This window comes from Papilio machaon, chromosome Z, assembly GCF_912999745.1.
Source record: "Papilio machaon chromosome Z, ilPapMach1.1, whole genome shotgun sequence".
Classification (NCBI taxonomy): domain Eukaryota; kingdom Metazoa; phylum Arthropoda; class Insecta; order Lepidoptera; family Papilionidae; genus Papilio; species Papilio machaon.
Window position 1 is genome coordinate 8,628,254 of NC_060016.1, and position 20,273 is coordinate 8,648,526.

Below are 20,273 nucleotides of genomic sequence, written 5' to 3' on the forward strand. Positions count from 1 at the left end.
TGTTTGATATATAGCTATATTTGAATCACTGTTTATATACAAATGTACGTCAGCCATGTTGATGATAAAAAATTTCATATAATAAAATCATGAACTAAAATCGTATCTACGATATATTATGTGGACTACAAACTACACAGACATAGGTATAAGTTTATTACATTTTGAAAAGAAGACAATTTCATTTAATTTTTTACATTATTTAAACACCACGAATTAAAGAAATCTTGACAAAATCCACATAAATATATTCGATAGAAAATAATAAAGGAGTAGAAAAGTAATTCATTACGCAATAGTTGAAATGGCACAATAATTTGGAATAACCAAAATATTCATCTGAAATCTATTGACAACAAAATAATAAGTATGTATTTTTTATTACATACAAACAACACTATTACATATCATTAGATGTTTATATATTTTATACAAAATTATAGTTTATTTACACATTACATGGCATACGAGGGTTTGGTCTAAAAAAGAAAACTTATCTACTTATCTACACTTTAACATACAAAAATATATTTGCATTTCAATTGAAAACATTTTGAGCTTGTTTTGTGCTAAGACTTTTGAATGTTTACATAAAGTTTTTTGTTATAAATACATAGATTTAATATTTTATTATCTATATTATTTACAACGCAGTTTAACACCACATATTTTGGAAAAAAAAAACAGGTAAGGGCAAGCAAATTTAAAGCAAGTTTATGGCCCTAAATAACAAACGGCTTTTTAGTGGCAAGATCCATTTACATAATTGTCTGGGAAGTCATTTGTTGTAATGTTTTTTTTTTATTACCATTTGAACAAATAACACGATGGTAAGCATTGTTTGTCTTTTATATTTCGGTACAATCAATTTAGTAAGATTTCATGATCTGTTTTAATGTACGCTTGTAAATTAATCTAATTATCACAGTTTAAAATTAAAATAACACTCTCTTATAACTAAAACATTCGGAAAACGTAAACATAGCCATCCTTATACTAAATTAATAAATAACTTATATTTTGTTTGTGCATCATATATGAGCACCGAATTCCAAAATATATTTTACAAAAATTCAGTATTCATTTGTTTTATACACTTAACAGTACCTTTACAAAATATTAAGTAGAAGAGATAACAAATTGGTTTTTAAAATTAATAAATTTTTTACTCTGAAAGTTTATCAACAAGCTAACACTAGCCATCACTCAATGGCACGGGGTGCGCACGCGCGCAATATTAAGTAAAAATCAAAACTTGCGAGAGATCAGTCTGTTTGTTCGCGTGACGAGGAGAGGGTGTCATTTACAAGCAAACACTACACCGTGGTCTCGTTTCTACGAAGTGGTTGTAGTTCGCGTTGCAAGTCGTTGTAATATTCGTGATCAGACATCGATTCTTCCTCTACAGATCTCTGGGGCAAGTATTTGCTTGTGCCGGGTTGCGGTGTGGACTCACTACCGCTCCCTTCGCTCGTGCATAACGATTCTAGAGGCGCTGGCTCGTCTGTTGGTATGCCCAAAGTTTGTACTGGTTCAGTTTGATCCGACATCAAGTATTCAGGATTGTCGATACATCTCTTTGAACTCACGTAACCTGAATAACGCAAATCCTTGCTCTCCTGGCTCTCTCCACCTTCACTTATCAAATCCATATAAGTGGAAGCGTTTTGATTATGCTGCGGCGATGGCATGAGATAATCATCCTCATCTAAGGGTAGATTCAATTTTAGATTGCCCACTTGGGCTTCCTTTGTTTTGGACATACTGTCAAAGTTGTTGTCTAAACAGTTGGAGCAATCCGTGGCGTATACTCGATTATTGAAATAGTGTCTCAATTCGCCGTCTGAGTTGGCTTGATTGTATCTAAGTAGATCTTGATCCCAAGTCTCAGGTTTGCCAGATCCATCGATAGCTGCGCCATCTTGAGCAGTTGCGTTGTTTGCCCAGGACGAGGAAGAACATGGCTTCAAAGAGTTGTTGTTCTGTGATTCGACACCGGCGTTTATTGCGGTACCTGGCATGCCCGCACCGGAAACTGCTTTCAGTTTCGGTTGGAGATACTCATCCGCTTCCACTAAAGGTTCAGGACCTTCAATTGCCGATGAGAGCGTTTTAATCAGTTCCTTTTCATCCTGAAACGATGTACACGTAAAATTTTGTTTTAAATTTATATTATATAGTTGCTTTATAAATATATGTACACCTCGTAAATTGTTGTCGTATTAGTATTCATAAAAAAATAAGATTAAATACTTTACTAATTACTTAAAAACTTTGGATTAATATACGAAAAATTATATTTGAAATATTAAAGTTTATAACAAATCGATCAAAGATCCTTTCAAAAATATAAGCGAATGAACCAAGTTACCATGGATATGATTAACCTTATTAAAATGAAATCTATATAAAATTACGATCTTACCTGCGTAGAATAGGATGGCAGTCGCATAAACTTGTCCCCGGGTATGACGAGGTAACGACCAGGATCTCTGGCCATTTCTGCAAACGTGTCTGCTAGTTGTTTGAAAGTAGGTCTGCTATCTGCATCCAGCATCCAACAAGATACCATCACGCAGTAAATATCTAATGTACATATGCTAGGCTGTGGAAGTTTCAGACCATTCTCGATCAATTCGGGTACATCTCTAGCAGATATGTTAGCATACGGCCGTGCACCGTAACTCAATATCTCCCATATGGTTACGCCAAATGCCCACACATCACTTTTGTGTGTGAAAATCCTGTGAAGTACACATTCTAACGCCAACCATTTAATCGGCATCTTACCACCAGCCGCTTTATATTCGTCTTCATTTATGTCTAAAAGTTTCGCTAGGCCGAAGTCAGTTATCTTTACGCAATTTGGCGTCTGTACTAAAACATTACGAGCAGCCAAGTCTCTATGAACTAGTCTTTTCTCTTCTAAATAGGCCATGCCCCGAGCAATTTGGGTGCACCAATTTAGAAATGCCTTAGAACCAATCTTCTCTTTATGTGTTCGCACGTAATCAAGCAAGTTGCCAAGTGGCATCAGCTGAGTTATAAGCATCATTTGATTCGTCATGCACACGGCTAGTAACTGGAGGAGATTAGGGTGCTCAACGCTAGCCATTATGTATGCTTCTTCTAAGAATTCTTTGCTAGAATTTGCCCCGGTGCCTTCTTTCAGAACTTTAATTGCAACAGGTATTTTAACATTTTCGCCTTCTGGTACCCAAACTCCTTTATAAACTTCGCCAAAAGCACCGTAACCAAGCGTACCTCCTCGCCGCAATTCGGCTTCTTTCACAATTCGTAGTTTTGCTAAGTTGGGTTTTACGTTAGTCGGTCGAAGTGGTTCGTTGTCTTCGCAACCCGTCAAAACCATTGTCATTTTAACAGCTTCCTTTTTGGCTTTAGCTTTTTGTCGATATGTATATCCAATTATACCAAGTATCATGAACAGAATGAAAGCTAAAACAAGAACTATCACTAGTACTGTAGGTATGTTTGCAGTAGCCATAGTATGAGAGCCGCTGGCTAACTCCGAGCAGTAAGGTTCTTCGATGGGGTTTTCAACGAGTTCATCAAAATAAATTTTGTATGGTTTATCTTCTGGACAATTTGCAGTACAATTGAAAGCTTGATTTGGATGAACTGCGTTCGTTTCGCCGGGAATAAATATTTTTAGATTTTGACACTTGACACAATCAGTTGATAATGGCCCAGTGCAGCCACGACACTCATGGTGACAAGGAGTACATAATCTGTTGACTTTGTCTGTGAAATGATCAGCAGGGCATTCGTCTTCGCATTGGTCACCACGTTTAAATCCATTACACACCTGACATACTTGCTCGTGTATTCCAAAACCGGTACACTTGATGCATAAAGGATGGCATTTCCTGCAAACTACTTTTACTTTTCCTTCGAGAAGCTTTACATTGCCCACCCATTCATTATAATAGCCGTCTGGGCATGGTTCATTTTCTTTGAGGCAACTTTCAACTGTGGCTTCAACGCTAATGATGGCTTTCTTACAGGAAAAGCATCCACCTGGGCCGACTGTGTTAGCCGGTCCAGTACAGCCATTGTAACAATTGGAATGGCAAGGTTGGCATGTTCCGTTTTCTGAAGCATATCTCGACTCAGGACAATCTGCAACGCAGTATGGACCGTCGCGTACGTGTTTGCATTTCGTGCAGTTTGCCCGGCTTGGTCCTGAACATCCATCTAAACATTCAGGGTGACATTGCTTGCAAGTTTTCGGACCGGCTTGATATAGCCTGAAAAGATAGAAACAAAATTTATAAGCAAACGGTATTTATATCACGTATTTGTGCATATTATAGTGGAATGAAAGGTATATTTTAGAGAGTTGCGATATCTAACAATGGGAACAAAACCGAGTTAGGCCGTCGAACCGGTAAGAGTGGGCAACCCACACATTAACTCAGTTTTGTTATGTTAATAAGGTTGCCATATTGAATAAAGTTTGCTACCCGAATTTGATACATGGTATTATACTAACAATTAATAATAAAGTACATTTGTTTATGAGTTCCCAAAAGCACTCCTGGAACACTGAATCCTTCAGAAAAATAAGAACTCTTGTACAAGTATGTCAGCGACATTGAATTAATTCACACGTCGATGATATCGGAGCACTAATTTGTACTTATAACAAGTGTGTCTTAATTAATCATACATATTTATATAGTACGTAGAAAAAATTACGGGAATGAATGTGAAAATCTTGACTGTTAGAAAATTTATAGCATTGTAAGTTTGTAAGTTCTTTCAGACGACTATGAGGTTGATCCCATACCAAGTATCTGACAGTCGAACCAAGTTATGTAGGTAACATATACTCAACAAGCATTGAAGATTATGTAGGCTAGTAGCTGTAGCTAGTTATATAATAAGAGTTTTGACAGCCCTAAAATTAATTTGAAAACTCAAAGATTTTTCTTAACCCTTTTTAATGGGTTCTCACCCATGCACTCAATGCATTTTTTTGACTACTAAATGAAGGTTAAAGAAGGTTAAAAAGGAAATTTGTCAATTAGTATCGTCGACTAACAAATATTTCCATTAACAATATTATCCAAATGGTAAAAAAAGTTCCCAGAATAATTTGATGAGCAAACGAATTTAAAAATGAATAAATTTTATTGTATTGACTAACATCATCATAACATATAAAACTTCAAACCAAATGTTAAATATATTTTCAATAGTAATTAAAAATGAATAAAAAAACAAACAATTCGCATAGCATATCAGACTACCGTACCACGTAACGATGATCTGAAAAAAAAAATTAAAAACATTGATTGTTGAACTTATACTAAAGAGTAAAACAGTCAAATACCAACCCTGGCAGTACACTGCAATTCTGTATGCAGGTTTCGCCGAACTTATAGTTTTCACAGGAGAGACATTGCTCAGGTCCCGGCCCCCAGCAACCGTCCGGCGAGCATTGATGATCACACACCAAATTTGCACTTTCTGCTCGACAAACAGGGAACGAAAACATGTTAAACAACTCCAAAGGAGCTTATAAAAATGTAAACAAACTTGTGCCAACAAGTGTTTACAAATCACGCTTAGCATTAACCTAGTATAGCTTCATTGTTAATAGGGTTAGTTTGTATAAAAATGACAATAGAAATTTTCATAGAAAAATTATAACAACTGCTAATATGCAATTTCGCTCAAGCAAATTTTACAGATTTTAATATTTGAAATATAAATCGCAAATGCTTTTTTTAACTAATTATGAGGATCCCCATTACGCATAGCTTATCACAAATTATACTCACCACAAGTTTTTGGATCGCCATTCTTCTGAATTATTTGCTTATGGTCCTTCGATTTGCCGAGTTTATTCCAAGCAATTTTATCAGCAAAGCACAGATATCTATTCTCCATGATCGCTATAGCTCCAGAATTGACTCTCTTTAATGATTTCAGTCCCAAAGAACGCAAGGAAGTTTTGACTATGTACAGCGAGGCAAAAAGATTTTCTACAACTTGACGACCTCCGATCACTTCCAAATTTCTAAAATATGATAAACTGGTGAAATTTGGATGGTGAGCCTGAACGTTTAAGTAGCCGGTGACTTCGCGGACAGTACTGAATACCTCCAAGCTATCCGGTTCCATTTTAGGATAACGGTCGCCGAAAGAATAATCTGGGTTGATGTGTTGGAAGCCCGTAAATGTCATTTCTAATATCTCTATTGATCCATCTATGATGGTACAATCTTTAAAACTGTCAATGTTTCCAGAATGAATTGGTTTCTCTGCCCGACATGTCTTAGGACAAGTGACATTACACGGTATACACTCTCCATTTACGGCAGTCTTGTTTGGAGGACAACTTCTCACACACGCGCCATTGTCTTTTAATAGATGTTCCGGACAATTGCGCACGCAAGTCGCTCCATAAGCGTACTTTCCATTAGGGTTCGGTTCCCATGAATAAGTGGTGGGATTGTATATTTGCATCGGTGGACATTCTTGGGAACAGGTGCCTTCGTCATAAAAGTTTCTGCATGCAAGGCATTGACTGGGCAAAGGCCCTGTGCAACCTCCGGCACAAAAAGTGTTACAACAATCTCGTGGGTTAGGTCCGAAACAGCGACCCTGCGCACATTGCGGACTGCAGTTTGTTTTCGAGAACTTTTGACAGTTTTCAGGCCCGTCGCCCCAACAACCGGCTTCGCAGCTGGGATGGCAACGACATTCCCTTTCTTGGGCCGTAAACGTGTACACATAAACGTAAGTTGCATTTACACCTGTTATTATTTCATCCCAATTTATAGTTTTAACATGACAGAGATTAAAATTATTGTATATCCCGACGCTTCCTCGCAACACGTCTCTAAGCGCGGGCAGTTCAAGTGTAAAGGCTGAGGACATTGTGACCATAAGTGCAAACTCTTCATCTCGTACATTTAATTTGAACAACGTCCGCCCTCGGATTATTTGCAATTGGGGTAAGATAATTTGGCGCACGTTCACATGTGAAATGAGTACATATCCAGTTACTTCTCTTATATGTTTGAGAAACGACAAGTCCATCGTTTCATTATGAAGCCAGGTCAGTTCCAGATTGCCATCGACATACGTGCAGTTTGTGAAGCGATCTCTTAGGTTTCTGTAGTGTGTGTCGCGGTTCGAAGGAACCGACATCCGCCCCTTTGTTCCGATGCATACTGTAAAGAGAAAAAACAACTGTTAGTACTTTTACTTTATAGTAATTGTAGATAATACATTGAAATAGCTCATAACTTAAAATACTTTTATGAAAAGATATGCATAAAGTATGTGTTTGATTGCGTCGATAGTTTTGACAAGTCTGGCAGTCCTCGCCCTAATGAAGAGGCGGTGAGGCGTGGGCGGCTAGCGAAGCCAGTTTCATCTACTACGCTACACGTAACACCGCTATTCGTGACTAAAGTATTGAAATTATTATTTTATAATGAACTTTATTTAGTTTAAAGGTAGATATAACATGAATCAGAAGATTATTTGATTGAACATGTATCAAAAATGTTTAAAAAACAGTATCAGGACACTTTAGTAAGTTTCATGAAGTTTAAAAACAGGCTTGTCAAAACTAACATTTAGTATTTCACTGAATTATAAAACGGAAGAACTTTTGAATTTGTATAGCTTTGATTTATTATCTAAAATCAGCGTGTAGTTAAAAAAAAACTTGCACTGAACGTATAGAAATTCTTTACTAGTCGCAAGGTGGGTTTTATTTACCTGCTCCGGTAAATACAAAGGTTTTTTTTTGTTAAGACGATGGTAACGTTCATTGTATAGTATATTAAGAAGACAAGGAATAAGTTTTTTAATTGTTTACACCACTCAAGTACTAGGTACTTATCTTGCACGATACAAATTCGTACAAAATATTCTTGATTTAAGAGAGCTTAGAGCAGTCAGTGCTTCGACATCTTTGGTATTCAATTAAAGATAATATATGAAGGTGTCTATTGCATATCATATCTTGTCAACGAGGTACACAATAACAGTGAGCTTTCACTACCGAGAAATCTATAAAACATATTGCCATCCATCTCAATAAAAAACATGTGTCTTAGCAGTGGATATCGACGGTAATGGAAAGTACAACTTTCAATTATCGGCATAAAACACATCAATCCCCTATTAAGATATCAATTCCCTCTTTTCGGATAGGTTCAAGCTTCTCGATTTCAATGATGCAGGGTAAAGATCTACAGGGAAACGATGTACATCTTAGCAACGCAGATTGCGTTGAGTTGATGATGAAATTGATCAGTTTTACATTTCTTTTTTAGAATGTTTATTTTACATACAGTCAACATTAATGAAAGTCAACCAAATTTCTGTCATTGTAAAGTACGTCCGTTGCACACGTTTTCGGCGAGGGCACCTCCCACGTTACATGGCCAAATATAAATGTTCGATGGATAGTACCGGAATTGTTTGTGATTTATAACATTCGGTTTTCGGTCGTGTGTTGTGTGGGTAGAAATCCGATGTCCGGTCGACCCAGATGTGACGAGATCACACCGTGATAGTATTGAAGTTAATGCGTCGCGCTTACTGACTTCGTACATTCCTGACACCTGTTAACTATATGTTGTCCTACAAAACATCGTAAGCGACAATTTTTTTTTTATGGAAAGTATAAATTTAATAGAAGTACTTTTATAAAATGTTCATTAAAGATGTAGTGTTAAGGTTAATTATATTTTGTTTACATATATTTTACTCTAGCAAAACTTCTACTTAGAGCTGTTTAGGAAGTGAGATGCTATGAGAAGTTAAGAGATTAGCACGACTGAACCATCTTTTACTCGCAGCTACTTACAGTACCTTGATACCCATGTTAATATTACTTAAAAATAACTTAATGTCATCAAGTAACTGTTAATACTTTTTTAATTATCTTTAAAGAATATTTAAAAAAGCTACCTCTGTTGACGAAGAGTATGTACCAATTTGATGAAAGCTTTATTTGAGAAGGTTGAACACTAGAACCTTATTAATTCACATTTTCACCAATAGATGGCATTCCTAACGAAAATGTTCAAGTAATTAAAAAAAAAGTTGAGCTACACGTAGGCGGCTTCTTTTGAGGCTAAGGCATGAATGTCTTTACTGGAAAACACACAAAAATTAAGGTACTGATATGTTCTGCATCCATGCCAAATGTTAGCGAGATCCATGTACCGGTTCTGGATATCTCAAATCTTATGACAATCATCCGTCTTTCCATACATCCGTATAAACATTCGCATTTATTAGCAATATTTGCACGCCCGTGTTAACATCAGCAACAATTAATAAATTAATACTTTCCAAAAAATGAAAGGCAAATGTTTTACAATTAAAATAATAAATAATACTAAGTAAAAAATATACCGTTTAAAAAACAATTTTGATAAATAATGGAATAATATTGAATCAGTTATGTTGTCCGAGGTCCTCCTTAGCCGATCTTTTAACGTGTGCCTCTTTAAGTGTAAAGCTTGGCGACTGGTTTGTCTCAGGCCAATGTTTTTATCCAGTTACTTGCATTCTGAGGTATTGGAACCAGTTTTGTTCCACTACCATTTCATTCTCGTAACTCGACCTTTCACTACAATCTCTCATTGTGGTCCGTACCTTGTCGCGGCTAACGTAAGCTACCACTGTGAAATGAATAAAAGCGGCATTGGATTCGAAACTAGAATTGTTTTTCAGAAAGTCACGGACAGTGACCGGTGGATTATATTCACGAAGCAATAATGTGTGTTTTTATATTACAATACTTAACTTCCAAAAATAAACGCCAGTAAAAGTTACCGTCACTTTATACCAAAATTGAAAAGTAAAGAATGTAATAAATCTTATGAGTTTGTCCTCATTTACTCTATCTTAAGCATTATTAATCCATTAAAGTAATTGCATAAATGGTATAACTTCGCTATTTGTTCCCATAAATATAGTTTAAATGATGTCATTATTTGGATTAAAATATAGATAAAAATCTTTTACGAATTAATTATTTTATTATATTATGTCATGTCGATGAAGTAAAAATTAAAAGCAATAAATCACTAGTACAATTTTCACTTAAAGTTTAATTATATTCGAAATATTCGGAATGGGTCAAGATACAGGATGAATTTTATCTCTTCTGGTTTATTAAAATTTTATGCAGCCGTTTGAACAAGAATTATAAATTCTTTAATAAATCGCGCCTCAAACGATTAAACATTTCAAATATAAATTAATGACATGTCTAACTTAATTAACAAGAGAATTTTATCATAATAGTCAATATAAATTTTTGATTTTAGTTTTTTTTTTCTTTATTTCTTAGCTTAATCGCAAACATCCTGGATGTGAATTTATAAATAAAATTCTTTGAATTTAATTTTAAATATAATTAAATCTAATAGATATTAATTATATTTTAAAATATTCAATTTTAAGTAACATAACATTTACTTTAAGTAACGTAATTTAGTAATAACTTAAAAAATATTAAGTACGATTATGTAAATACACTAAAAAATTTACCCAGAGAGCTTTTTAATAGGAATTAAATGAAAATTAATACGACATTGATACTCGTAATGTATAGAATTATATTAAGATTAGGATTTCGTCAAGTTAATTCATTAAAATATATTCATATTCAAATGTATCTTTTTCTAACGGGTTCATACATAACGGATGTTAGAGCCGACATCTCTTAGCTATTCTCTAACATTTTATATCTATATAGATTTATCGTGCAGTGATAAATATGGCAATTCCATCAACCTTTATTGAGATCCGTTTCGTAAAAGAAATAAAAATATAAACTTGTAATATAACATGTTTAATAAATGTTTAAAAACTGCCTTTAGAAAACTTCGAGTTCTTGAACTTATCAATTTCAATTCATTGTTTATCATAACTGACTTAAATGTGTCTTATCACGTATGTAAAATATTGCCAACAAAAATATGTGTTCCATACAATTTTTACTAGTTTTCATGGTTAAAATGTGACATGGGCTAGCCCTATCATCCTGCTCCATAAACGGATGCTTTTTTTTAATCAGACATCCACAAAACAAACGACTCGTAATACACTGACTGAAAATTAAATCTCTGGTTTTTATCAATGTATTAAAGAAAATTGTATTGTTAAAAGTTCACTTGATATTCATTTGTGAAGAATGCTTTTTTAAATGTTGGAAATATGTTCACGCTTCTTAACGTGTTGTTATACAGCCTGCTTCGTAAACGACAGCATAAGACCTGTAGCACATTGCCGCGAAAGTGAACATTATCTCAAACGAAGTTTTGATATAATAAACCTGTCATGAATTTGATTTAAATCTAATGTGAAGCAAATCTTTCTTTTCATTTTAGGTTCGTTTTCATATCTTTTGATTTACGCTGCATTTTTATTCGCTTTCGCGGCTGTGTACTATAGGCGTAGCAATAACCACCCAGGCCTCACGAGTTTGATTCCTTAGAAATCGTAGAAGCGTTGCGTTTTTGCATATGTAAAATAAAAGGCCTATATAAATGGTAATAAAATATAATATAATAAATCGTTTTGTGTTGTACGCATCATGCGTTTATAAAAGCACGATGTGCATGCAATTTTCCTCTGTCACGTTTTAATATGTGCATTTCTATGCCATTCTATTCGTGGAAGTTAATACAAATCACATCAACCGTGATATACCATTTATTTTTACTTACAATAACTTGTGTATATCTCTACTTTGTTGTGTTGTAAAACTATATTTTTATATTTTTAAATGAATATTTAATATTCTAAAATGTTGAGAATATTGAGTTTGAGTTTGTATTTCTAAGTATTTATTCTCACTGCTTAAATACCTTTACCAAACACTATCAGATGGTTATTTTCTTGTTTGGGTTATTTGTCAAATAAATAATATTGAGTTTTTTTTAACTTATCGCTTACTAATTTTAAAACTTTAATCGGCCTGATATAACAAAACATAAAGTGGATTAAAAAATGGAGAATATTCTTTTCAGAATGGGGATAGTTAAATTTTGTATTTTGTAAATTCTAAGTATTAAATAATTTGCTGAAATAAAATTCCAAGTTAGTTTTTGTTTAAATACTATTTAAAATTTACAACTTTCGATAACAATGCTAACCAAAACAAGTTTACAGTTACGGGAGCTTAAGCAGATTTATGAACGCCTTTCATTCTTTCGAGTAACTTGATCGTTTTAATAACATTAACGACTAAATTTTTAACTGCTACACTAAGAGTCTTGGTCACTAAGGGACACTAGAAAGCTATACTTAAGAATGGTTAGGTAGGCTACCAGGTTTCTAAATGCGCAGATAAGTGTCAAGTTAAAGTAAGCTTGGAGTTTCGAATAATATTCCTTAATTTTTAGAATAAGATATCTGAATTTAGCATAATGTTCTACATATTTAAGAGCGTAATTTCATTAGTTGATAACTTGGTTGTTATACAGCATGTGGGCATACGACTAATAAAAATATTTGTTCGATGTAAAGCAAGCTTCGTGTAGGTATTCAATTGATGAGGATAATGTGCGGTAAAGAAAAGACTATTGCCCAACGCATGGCCCTAACAATTACCGAAAACGGTTCTCGCTTGCGAGCCATATGGCATGCCTGAACATTAAATCTGCGAAGTAACGTAAGTACGCCCTTAAGTACAAGAGTTGACATTGTCAAAACAGAATGTTTAACAATGTACAACATGGAATAAAGGTTACACGGACCATATGGAGCGTCGGTGGCTCAGGTGTTAAACTCTTGACTTGTAATCTGGAGGTCCTGGGTTCAAATCCCGCCATGTACAAATCTGTTTTTCGACTTTCGATTTACATATGGACATGCAACCTTGACCTATCTGCGAAGAAATTCAAAGATATGTGTAAAGTCAACCAACCCGCACTGGACCAGGGTGGTTGACTATGGCCTAGTCACCCTTAACTTAGGGTAGGTTCCGAGTTCATCAGTGGGGACGTAGGCTGATGATGATACACGGACTACTTCAAGCAATAATTACCGACATCTTTAAGTGTTCCGTGTTTGCGTGTGGTATTTGAATGAACTATCCAATTATTTTGTATACTTAATGTTCATATGATTGTCTTCTATAAATGTTAACAAGTTATTCTCAATTTTTGTATTGTTTTCATCACGTCTTTTATTTATTCTTCAAAGGTATTGTATTTTCTATGAATATTCAAAACTATTTAACATATTGTTTTTGTAGTTTACAAGAAATATTTAAATGAAATGTTTTTCTGTTTTGTCTCTATATTGGTTGTTATATAGTTTTATGGTTTATTTATTTTTATGTTAGAATACATTTTAAATAAAGTCCTTGATTTGAGATATATTCCTAGTTTGATACATATTTCATACAAATTCGAATTATTTTCAGGAAGTCGTCTAATCCGACAAAAACAAACATTTGTCTATACAACTTGAGATATAGTGCAAGTTCTTCTCAAGAGATCTTATTACTTTTTCATAAAGAAGAAAAATTACCATCTTAAATTTATTACGAAAAAAAACCTTACGTTTCTTTACGTTAGTTTCAAGAATTACTACTAATCTATTGTTTATTTTATTTTGAAAAAAAAAAAAAACAATCAAGTAATTGTAAAGATTTTCAATGTGTGTTCTATTTGTTATACTTAGGTTTCATTGCCTATAATACTGTTAATAGATAATAGTGTTACCAACATTACATACTGAATTAATCCACGCAAGCTAAAATGTCAAGGTAACCTATAAAACCGGTATAATTACACAAATACATTAATTGAACACATCAATAGGAAGTCTAAAGGAAGTGACACAAGTTTCCTTATCACAAAAACTTATGTTTTCTTTTACAGTCCAGTTGGATGATGAAAGAACCTATGTTTCGACGTAAAAAGGTTTAGCCGAGAGTGAAGCAAGCATTTCGCAATTTAAGATCGTGGTGTAGCGTTGACACCCTTCACATTGGCATCATACCATCCACCCACACTATTTCAACTTTATTGATTAAAGTGTACGTAATCGAATTCTAAATAGCAAGATGGTAATTGACATAAAAACCACAGTGTTCACGAGTTACCGTTATTTTTAAATTCTTTGTTTCATTACGCTTAATTAGAAAATAAAGATTGTACAAATATTAACTTGTAGTTCTTGATCAGTTGCTCTAATGAATTTCTGATCTTCAACACGCACATATACACGCGTATACACAAGCACAAACACACACACGTAGGAGGCAACTGCTGGTAACGACTTTACAGCAGCTTTCCGCACTATATAAGGCTACATGTTTGTTGACGCGAGATAATCTTTGTTTATTTTATACCAACTGTTAGTACAACAAATTCTTAATTCTACCAAGTACATATTGACATTTCGTGATTACAACCCCTATTAAAAACAAGGCACTTGAGTTTAATTTAATGTTTAATAACTCGAATCAGCCAGCAATTAACACATTCACGATTTTTCCATATCACTGCCAAATTCAATGGGGTTACAGCTGTAGAAGAATGTGTATTACATACAACATTCAATGGGTGTACACTGGTGAAAACGGTTTGTCCGTGGGCGGCACTTACTCTTTCCCTTAACGAATTCCGAGTGCTTGTGTCGCGTGGACACGGCGTGGTGTACTCGATGCGGCCGGACGGCAACCGCCGCCCCGAACGCGCCAAGGCACAGGCACCACAACAAAGCACGCGCAGCCAACATGCTGCGACATCACTCACGACGCAGAACGGAACACAACCGTCCAGCACTAGCTTCCATCGTGTACTGGCCCGCCCGGTTTTGAAACCTCGCTGCGCGGGCGCACCCATAGACTTATGCTCTACGAGACAAACCTTTCTGTTTACAGGTGTGTTTGGGCGGGAAAGCTTAAAATGGTATTCCTTTCTAACCTTTAACTATTATATTAATTTAATTAATAAAACGATGACGTACAAATGTATTAATTTAAACTAATTTGCTTCATGTAAGCCAAAGTTGATTTTTTTATAATAGTTGCGATAATTTTTAATCATAGAAACATTCTTAAATATTATGTATTTATGATATCACAGAAAGCGGAAAATTATCAAAAAGAAAAATCACATTAAGTTATGAGGACATGTCTAAAATATTATTAAGTCTATAGTTGTCCGCGCTGCCCTCTCAGTCACAAGCACAGGTAAACGTCGAGAAGGACGCAGGTATGCCGGAGTCGATACGCTCACGGTAAAAAAAAGCCACGTATAACCAAACTTTAATAAGTACGCATTGTAGCCCGTGCTAGTACTGGTAATAATTGAACTCACAAACTGGACCTTAGATTGTTTTTGTTGTGTCATGATGTTACATTTTATGTCTATCTGATCTAATAGCCTGTTCCAATTAATATTCTGTTGTGGTCATCATAGATTACGATACTTTTATTATACGTTTATAAATGTAGTTACTTTTATTTGTGTTTATTATCATAGTAAAACTAGCTGTCGCCCGCGAATCCGTTTGCGTGAAATTAAAAAAGAGAACATAGTAAAAACCCTATGTGTTCCAGACTATGCTCTACCTCTATGGCAAATTTCATCGAGATCCATGCAACCGTTCTGGAGATACCTTCAAACAAACATCCATCCATCTAAACATACGTATTTATAATAGTCGTATAACAAAGCATAATGGAGTAATGTTATAGGAAAATTTTTACATCAACAAATAACTTAGTCTTCCTGTAAATTTTTATCTCGAAAGTGCTTCTGTAAAAAGCTTATAACGACTAATTCGCATTAACTTTAAGTAGTAAAACGAGTTAGAAGAACGTTATAAATGTTACCACGACCTGTTTTGAATTATAATATTTCCTAATGAACTGGAATTAAATAAAAAAAGGATCATATATGTTTTATTGATGGTCAAACAAATGTTTGGAGAATCCGTTTATCCGTTAATTTTAAAAAACAACACGGCTTATGTTTGATGAGCAAAACTAATTTGGAGAAATTAACTTCATAAGTATACAAATGTATGGGTACAAACGAACATATGGTTATTTATTATTTTATTATATTCATACATGGTTATACTGCATTTTATACTAAACTAAAAGAACCACAATAAAAGGCAAAAAAAAAAAAATTATATTAGATTATAAATAATGGTCGAATTTGTAGCAAATAGCGACGACTGGTTCGTAAAATTGCGCGTAGAAGAAGGAAAGCGCGCGTTGAACTCTTTACGAAAGTCGAACTCTCAACCGCACGCTTGGAACCTAACGAATTATGTCAGCGGTAGATACGATGTATTTTGCCTTCCATTGCTTGCATAAAGCGGTACGTTGCCCCGAGAATGTATAACAAACAGGCAATGTAATGTACGTTAGGCGTTAGGCGCATAGTAATGCATACTTTAGGCTATTGGTTGGCGCTAAGGCTGTAGTTAGTTCACCTCACATTCCTGAACTAAATTCTAGCAGTCACACTTTTATACCAACACGCTTATCTAGATGTATTTTGATCTTTATAACTTACGTACTTTAAAAAAAAACTATTATTTTTTTATTACATTATTGAATTTGAAAACGAGTATTGCTTTTATAATTTTAAAATATCCGAATGTAACTAACCTTTGCTAGACGTTCTGTGGTATTTAATATCAATAAATTTCGGTTCCTTATGTAGTTTACGCGATGACAATCGATTTAGAATAGTACTGCAGCGGTATAGAGCTGAATTTCCTTTGTTAATGCAACATAAATATATGCTTGGCCCTTATAATCCGCCTACAGTTTGTCAATAAAGAACAAAAAGATAAAATTGAACAGTACAATGAAATAAAGCATATAATTGTTTTTGCTCTCTATGGGAATTGAATATCAACATTATAGAATATTGCTATCATTTACAGGCAAATGATAAGAGCGGCACATGGCCAATTTGACGTCATAAAACTGTAATATGAACTTATATTATCTGCATTGGAATAACACTTAGAGAGTTTGACGTAAAACAAAAACCTGAGAAAAGTTTTACAAAATTATTTCGACATCTCTATTTTTAAGATTCACATCGTTACAAAATTTATGCTAGCCACCATTATTATTCATATAGTTGTTGATTATGCTCTAAAACTTTTAAATTTAGTAATATTAAAGCGCTAGTTTGCCTTTCCGATCAATTGAGTTATTTACGCATACAAACGAGTATTTTTTAATGAAATTACGTTTGTTACTATTCCGCTTACGTATTGAAATAATACGCTGTTCAAGTACAAACCTATAAAATCGAATACAAATCACATGGACGTTGTTTTAATGAAAAAATTAACATAACAATCACACTTTTTGGGTGGCCTGATGTAGAGACAATTTTTTTTAGTTATACAGAGAGATAATAGTAAATCTACAATAAGGGACACGCATAGTAACAAATTAATGATTATCACACTTTTATCCATCCATTTTAGCTAATTAATGCTAGAACCAGACCTTCCACTAAATCGTCGCGCACTCCTGAAAACTTAATCAACGGATTTGCAATCTAAGATGGACATTTGCAGATTACGCAGCCATCATTTCTACAAAAAAGGTGTTGTTCGATCTGTTTGTAAGAGAATCAGAGATATAATGATATGTTTGTTTCCGCAATGAAAACTGATGGTTAAACAGGAAGATAATCTGTCATGACCAAAGCGATAGTTAAATTACTTAAAATAAGAATAAATTGCGAAACAAAAACGAAAAACTAATGTAACCTAACAAACGAAAATCAATTAGCATTTTGAAACATCGATGTTCGTGTTTCGAATAAGTTCATTATATTCGTTAGTAGTTAGAAAAACGGCGTCATCTCGGCGGCGACTGCGACGGCTGGGTGTTCAACAAAAGGAAACAAAGGCCTCTCGAACCACTTGACTGTTTTGTGTTGCCACAATAGGCGCTTTGATTTCTTCTATTGTGGGAGCAGGTAACAGGTAAAAGCTATACGCTTCGACCCCACTATACCCGTACTAGTTTGGATTATGTAATGGATACAGAAGTTCCTCTACAACCTATTTAATCACTGCTCTGATATTTAATCCTTGCAAAGTAATTATTATACAAAAGCCTTAAAATCTTCCATAAAATGGAAAATTGGTAGGAGATAGAAATTATTTTAGGTAATGAACATGTGAAATACTGCCACAAGTGAAGTTGTTAAATGGCTACTAAGGGACAGCATAAGTATTATTTAACGAGTTTGAAAGTGTTATTTAGTTACTAATAATTAACTTTCACTCTAATAGTAATACGCACTGTTTAATTGCTTGTTAAATTTGTTTAAACAAATTGCATTTGTTTTACTAAAAAAGTATCTGCAAAATTTGTTCTAACATTGGATTCTACAATTTTTATATTTAGGAAATTTTTGTGTAACGTATAATAAAAATAAAATTAGACATCAAATAGAAATAAAATTAAAATATACATAATATTAATTATACGTACATAACATAAGAAATGAATGCTTTGGAAGGTGATGTGCCACTAATCATAAATAAAAAAAAAAACTTTTAATTATTATTACAAAGTACCATAAAACGCTTAATAAACTGCATTCTTGAGTTTCGGAGATATCCCACTGCGTAGGCTGGGTTGGAGATTCAAATTTTATGATGTTATAGCTATTAATTTCATGGAAAGATTTGTATTCAATTTTCGCTCTTATTTCTTAAGTATTAAGTACAAATTTTAGTAGTACTTGTTGTTAAAATTACCTATATATCGCGTGTGTTAAAAAAATGTTTTCTAACAAATACCATAGCACAAGAAACCTCTCATCATCTGCCACCCCCAACTGCTCGTTATAATCACGTTCATATTTTATTACACGGTTCATTCGATTTATACCAATCGATCATAAGGCAGGTATCGATTCCAACTCGTTACATCGAATACATCTAATGGTTTCTAACATACTTTTGTTTCAATCAAACGAATATTCTATCATAGATTTGATTTTAAAGCTTTATTTAATTGCAAGATTTTATTCCGGTTTTAACGTTTTCGCAGTTCGGTGTATTGCTTAATTTGTTGTTAAATGGCATTTGAATATTTACGACTTCCACGCACTCATTCTGTATATAAATAATATGACTAATTTTTTTTAAGAATCTTAAATTTCATCGGCAAAGAATAACACGAGATATGTTGATTTGTAACGAACTTCAGTGATGTTTTCTTTTTTTGTTAAATACAAAAAAGTGATGCGAGACATTTAAGAAACATTATGCTAAGAACGCGTGGCTCAGCGATGAGATATGCATCCAGTTTTATGTGATCCTGAGCCGAGATTCACATGGTAATGTGAAATATTCGTGGCATTCTAAATTCATGTCCCCGGGCCAATGACTGATTCTCGTTACAAACCGTCATTAAAGTCACACTGAAAAAACATTAAGCACATCGCACACAAAAAAAAAAAAAATGTTGCATATTTAAAAAACTATGCAAATTTACTATTTCTACTAATACCAAATTTACAAAATATCTTAAGCATGGTACGATTGATTTAAAGATAGTTGGAATATTAATATAGACCTTTGATTTAGTTAAGTAAAAGAAAGAATCAACTAGAAAAAAGTTCAAGTTTTGTTTCTCCAAATAAGCTACATTACAGTTCCAATATAAATATAAAATTAAATCTCAAAACGAGAAAGGGAGATTGCTATTCATTTTGATTATATATATATATTATATATACATACATTGTACATTGGCGACACATATATATATATATATATATATATGTGTCGCCAATGTACTTCAAGAAACATAATATGTTGAATATGATGTTGATGATTCCACCAACTTAGTAATTAAAAAAATCTATATGTCCGTGAATATGATATTCCGGGGTATAATACGAATTTAATAACATTTCATACATAAAAACAGATGAAGCCGTTAAGGTTAAAGGAGTTCACAATAGAACGAACAAACAAACTTATAAATCACCATAAAAACATTACCCTTTAGTTAGTTGGGGAAATAAACTACATACATTTCGCGGTAATTGCTTTTGCTTTGATTGTTATCTAGTAGTATAACCTTCTTCTTTTTGAAGTTGGTTAAAAAGTACTTTTGTTATTAATTGCTTTTCATGCATTAGTTTGAAAATTCAGTTCTGAAGTTATAATGATCCCGACAGATGCACTTTTGACATATAGAACTAACAAAGGGCTCGCTTGCATTCACACGCTTCACATAA

General features: G+C 33.8%; 1 protein-coding gene across 2 annotated transcripts in view; it reads right to left on the reverse strand.

Moving 5' to 3' along the window:
• Positions 1–1,112: 1,112 nt before the first annotated feature.
• Positions 1,113–20,273, reverse strand: part of LOC106717252 (epidermal growth factor receptor) — a 75,616-nt gene continuing 56,455 nt past the window's right edge. The window contains exons 1-5 of one of the 2 annotated variants that reach the window (XM_014511027.2): positions 14,628–14,809; positions 5,808–7,205; positions 5,361–5,493; positions 2,426–4,268; positions 1,113–2,132 (exon numbers count right to left, since the gene is read on the reverse strand). In XM_014511027.2, the coding sequence (XP_014366513.2) occupies positions 1,317–2,132; positions 2,426–4,268; positions 5,361–5,493; positions 5,808–7,205; positions 14,628–14,760 (4,323 nt within the window). In that variant the 5' untranslated portion in view covers positions 14,761–14,809 and the 3' untranslated portion in view covers positions 1,113–1,316. Of the gene's footprint in view, positions 2,133–2,425; positions 4,269–5,360; positions 5,494–5,807; positions 7,206–14,627; positions 14,810–20,273 lie in introns of those variants that run through there. The other variant, XM_014511028.2, reaches the window with a different exon arrangement.